This window comes from Gavialis gangeticus, unplaced genomic scaffold (genome assembly GCF_001723915.1).
Source record: "Gavialis gangeticus isolate Ggan-Ray unplaced genomic scaffold, GavGan_comp1, whole genome shotgun sequence".
NCBI lineage: Eukaryota > Metazoa > Chordata > Crocodylia > Gavialidae > Gavialis > Gavialis gangeticus.
The window spans coordinates 9,257,262-9,261,993 of NW_017728964.1; the positions used below are offsets into that span (position 1 = coordinate 9,257,262).

Consider the following 4,732-nt stretch of genomic DNA (forward strand, 5'->3'; position numbering starts at 1 on the left):
TCTGGGGTTTGTAGGATTCTTTGTTGTCTCTTGTGTCCTTGTAAAAACTTTTGTGGCATCAGATCTGATATAACTGTTGAATTGGATTGGACCTGTAGGAAGCAATTTATAATTTATTTGTAGGATTTGCTTTTCAAGCATTGGGTAACTACTAATGGCTCTTGCACAGTTCTTGAGCTATAGCTTTTTGAGTAGCTGGGGAAATGCAGGGAATTTTGCACCAGTTTTCTAAAATGGAATTCCCATTCTTATTTTATGGTATATAGATGGGAGAATTCTTGGGCCCAGTAATGCTATCACTGTATCTTAAATCTTTTAGTAATATCCTGCAGCAGAGCAGGGTAAGCAGTGCCTTTCTTTACTTGTTGAGTTCAAACAATGGGATGGGTTATGAGTCCCTTGTATCGGTTTAATTTATTGGTACTTTGTGAAAAAGACAAAGCAGAGATAAGGGTGAGAAGATGTAAACTTGGTAATGCATTATGGTTTGTAATGGCTCTTCTTAAACTTCTTAATTTTGCAGGTACTTTGGGGATAAAATTCAAGATGTCTTCACAGAAGAGGATTTCCAGTTATACCGGTAAAGAAATTCAAGAGTTAGAGAATGAACCAGGAAATATTGGGGGGGGGGAGGGGACGCGGGGGTTAACCCTTACATTGCCCTTGGAGTTGGATTTAGCCATGTTGTTGATGTGGCCTTCATGAATTGGTACCTCAGAATAGTCATACTTATAAAGATGAGAAAGCATGGGCTGGAGAAAATGGAGAACAGCATCTGTTGGCGATTCATGATGAGTTGGAAGAGAGCAACTTTATCAAACCGAATCCCTATGATCAGGGTATCGGGTAACAAGAAATGTAAATGTAAACAGAGCAATGGTAGTTACTACCCATTCCCCTGTGGTATGACATTAAATGACCTGAAAAACACTGACCCATTGCTTCAAAATATATTCTTTGCACCGGACTGCCTTAGGCCTCCATGTATTGCATCGTCAAAAATAAGAACCTGTTCCAGTTTTACTGAAGTGAAGGACAACCAAAAGATTCAGCGAACAGTAAAAAACTGTATTTTATCATCTAGTCTCCTGCTGCACACTGTCATTTGTATTAATAGTGGGTATAAATTTCATCTTAGTAAACCATGACTTGAGAAATTCAGAACCCAAGTAGAACTGTCCTGTGGCCCTACTCAAATAACCAGTAGGGAAGCTTTTCTGCTTAAATCTGAAGGCTAAAATTGTACAGCTCTTGCATTGTAGCTAAGGTCTAAATCACTTTTCACACTTGGTTCCATTTTTTCAATGTATTAGGAAAAACATTTGAGCTATGGAATATAGCACATCTTTGTAGTTCTCCTAACATTCTCTCCCCTAAAAGGCATTCCATAGACGAATGTGAGCACCCTCTAGTGGTTGAAGTTGGTCAAGATTGAAGGTCACACAAAGGCTAATCCAGTATTTCTCAACCTTTTTACACTAAATGAAGCCTCTTTAGAGGCTGGTCGGTGCCCAACAACCCTTCAGTGGTGCTGCAGGCTGCTGCACAATATTGTTGTGCAGCAGCCTGCAGCACTGCTGAAAGGATCTTGCAGCACCCAAGGGTGTCTGCAAACTTGGTTGAGAATTGCTGTGCTAATAAATATTTGTTTTGGCTTTTGGATTAAGTATCCCTATCTTTTTTGGAGCTGTGGCATTCTTACAGTTTTGACTGGTTTAACTTGACCACTTTAGCTAATATTTGTCTAATATGGCTGGGTTTCTAGATGATAGCCGTTTAAACTTGAACATATTCATATTCTTCCCAGTGCATAGCAACAACCTGATGAGTTTCTGGGGTTTCTTTTTTATAGCGTTTCCCATTCTATAAAATCAGAAATCCCCAAGAATGGTATATGTACTGTATATTTGTGCTTTCTTCACTGGGGGCTTAAGATAGCAGCTTAGAACAGGACAGTGATTCTCAACCAGGATTTTGTGAGATCCTTTTAAGGGTAATGTGTGTATCTCCTGTGTGAGGAACTGAGTGCTCTCTTCCACCCCCTGCCCCCATCCTGTAGACAAGTGGTGCTCACAGCTGTTCCTCTGAGAACTCTGCCTGTTTTCCCATCCCTCTTGGAAGCCTGTGGGCAGGCTGCTCCCATGTTTTGAGCAGCATGTTCTGCAACAGACAGGCAGGTGGATATGGGGCCATGGAGCTGCATTGTTTAGCCCAGCTCAACATCCCCTGCTGCTTCCATGCTCCCAGGACTGGTAGGAGAGGCCACAAAGGTAGGTAGCTTTGGTTGCTGGTACTTGATACTCCATAGGAGCAGCCTCAGTAGCAGGGGCCATGCTTGCTACCTCAGATACAGACTAGAGTAGTGGTCACCATACTGGATCTCGATTCACCAGTAGATCTTGGAGCCTCTTGGAGTTGATCCGAGGCTGGGGTGGGAGGCTGAGTGCCTGTGTACATGCATGCGCACTCCTCAGCCCAGCAGGTCAGTTTGTAGGGAGGGGAAGGGATGGGGACTAGATCAAGGCCCCCGTGGTGAGGGACAGTGCGGCAGAGGCAGGAGCAGGGGTAAATTGAGTGGGTCCCCGGTTGGATGGGACTTACCTGCTGGGGACGTGCACTCCCAAATAATTTTTTCTTCCTCTGCCTCATTCTGCCCCCCTCACCCACTTCCCGCCCCACAGACTTACCTGCTTTGGGTGGGGGAGGGGGACAGGGACAGCGACACACGGTAGACCTTGGGTTGCTTTTAAATGCTAAATGTGATCTCATAACTAAAAAGGTTGGAGACCACTGGACTAGAGGGAGGGCAGGTGGCAGAGGCACAGCAGGCTGAGATTGTGCTCCTGCCTCCCTCACTTAGCATCAGCTAGATTCTAGTTCTCTAAATTCAGAAAAGGTAGGTAGGGGGATGCCTTGAAGCTGAAAGGGTTGAGAACCACTAGCACAGGAACTTGTAGTTAGTACAGAAAATGTTTCAATCTGCCACAGAAAAGGCACAAACATCATTTCATAATAAATGCATTTGTTCTTCTTAACGGCACTACTTTATCCCAGACTCCAGTAGCCTGTATCTGTAATGGATTGTTGCAAGCTATTCTCAGGAGCATTTATCTTCATTACTTTAATTTACCTACAAAGGTCTGTTTAAAAATATGACACCCTGGAGAGCAGTAACTCAACAGAATGCATGTCTTAGTGTTACTGATTACAACAATAACAAAGCAGAGCTGACATTATGAGCCAGGAGTCTGGTTTCTAAACTGTTTCTGTGTCAAAATACTGCTGCTTCAGAATCAGTTTTGATTCCCTGCCTCATGCTTTATCCACCAGCTCCCAAGTATATCACGGTCATTTCTCTTGTTGGACAGAGTCTCTGTATCTTTACTTAGAATAGGACTGTAGAATCAGCATACTTGGTGTAAAGGCTATTCCAGCAGTGGCATTGGCAGATAATTGTAGCAGCAGGGCTGGTGCATTGTTTTTAAACCTCACTGGAGTGAAGACTGTGGCAAACTGTCAGAAAGCCATTGGGTACTGCCCTTCCCCACCATCCTCGTTCAACTCTTATGATATTTTCTTCTATAACCAAAAGGTTTCTAATCACTTTATTTTCTCATTTGTCATTGTCACTGTCTTTCATTGGGAATAGCGCACACATCAGTAAAAGGACCAAAAGATTAGTGTAGTTTGATTGGAGTACTGTGGGTGTCTCTCTCATCGGGGCCAAAATTTTATTGGGGGTAAAATTTTATTTGGTGTACACACTCTTCTAACTCTTGTTTCTTAGTGAGCCGATGTTGCTGTATATTTTACAGAAGGCCTAATGTAGTGTGTATCCTTCTTGGTTCCTCAGATCCTGTATTTGTTGATGGCCAGTACTCTTAGGCTGCAAACTAACAAAGAGTGCCAATTTAATGTATCTTGTTCTTGGACTTTAGCTTCACTGCTGACTTCTTTTTTAACTCTTCAAAGTGTTCTGCCCATTGTCTCTCAAAATAGAGGGGACTCTGGTACCTTCTTTCTTGTAATGTCACCACTTTGTTCTTCCCCATGTTTGTCCTAAAAATCCCCAAGTTTGTCCAGTGTATCACAGTATCATCCTTGCCATATTCTAAGAAATTGCAGAAGGGTTGCTATCAGCAGAAATCCTTGGGATTTATCTGTTTTTACTTAAGCTGCTCACTTGAATTCACAGTTATTGGCTATCATCTGTGCTAACAGCGCTGTTTCCAGTGCATGTGATCAAAGCAGAAATACATCCTGAGCAGTTGGAATATAATCATTGTAACCTGACTCTTTACTTTTCATTTTAGAGAAAACATGAATTAGTTTGCATTGACAGTCAAAGTGCAATATAATTTGTAGAAAGAGGGCTTTGTAGAGTCTCAAATAATTTTACGTATTTCATAAACTATTTAGGTTGTATCTGGAATGGCAATGAGGAGAATGGGAGCAAAAAAAATTAGTTGAGCATGTAAGCTTGATGCATGTTTGGCAAGCATGATAATAGCCCTATTTTTGAGGTCCAGGAAGTAGAACAGGGGTGGGCAATTATTTTGGGCCGAGGGCCGCCTACCCAGTTTTGGCAAGCTGTTGAGGGCTGCATGGGTAGCCCCGCCCTTAACAGGTGCCCCACCCCTTGGTCACCATCTTGGGACCAGTGTCCCAGGGTCAGACACCGGTGGGGCCCAGAGTAGGGCGCAGGCTGGCCAGGGGTCTGTGGAGCTGGGCT

At 43.2% G+C, this 4,732-nt stretch overlaps 1 protein-coding gene across 1 annotated transcript in view; it reads left to right on the forward strand.

Moving 5' to 3' along the window:
- The window catches only part of OGFOD3 (2-oxoglutarate and iron dependent oxygenase domain containing 3), a 176,857-nt gene that overhangs the window by 75,791 nt on the left and 96,334 nt on the right, over nucleotides 1-4,732 (forward strand). Inside the window, exon 6 of the mRNA XM_019501553.1 lies at nucleotides 524-580. Coding sequence (XP_019357098.1) covers nucleotides 524-580 — 57 coding nt within the window. The remainder of the gene's footprint in view (nucleotides 1-523; nucleotides 581-4,732) is intronic.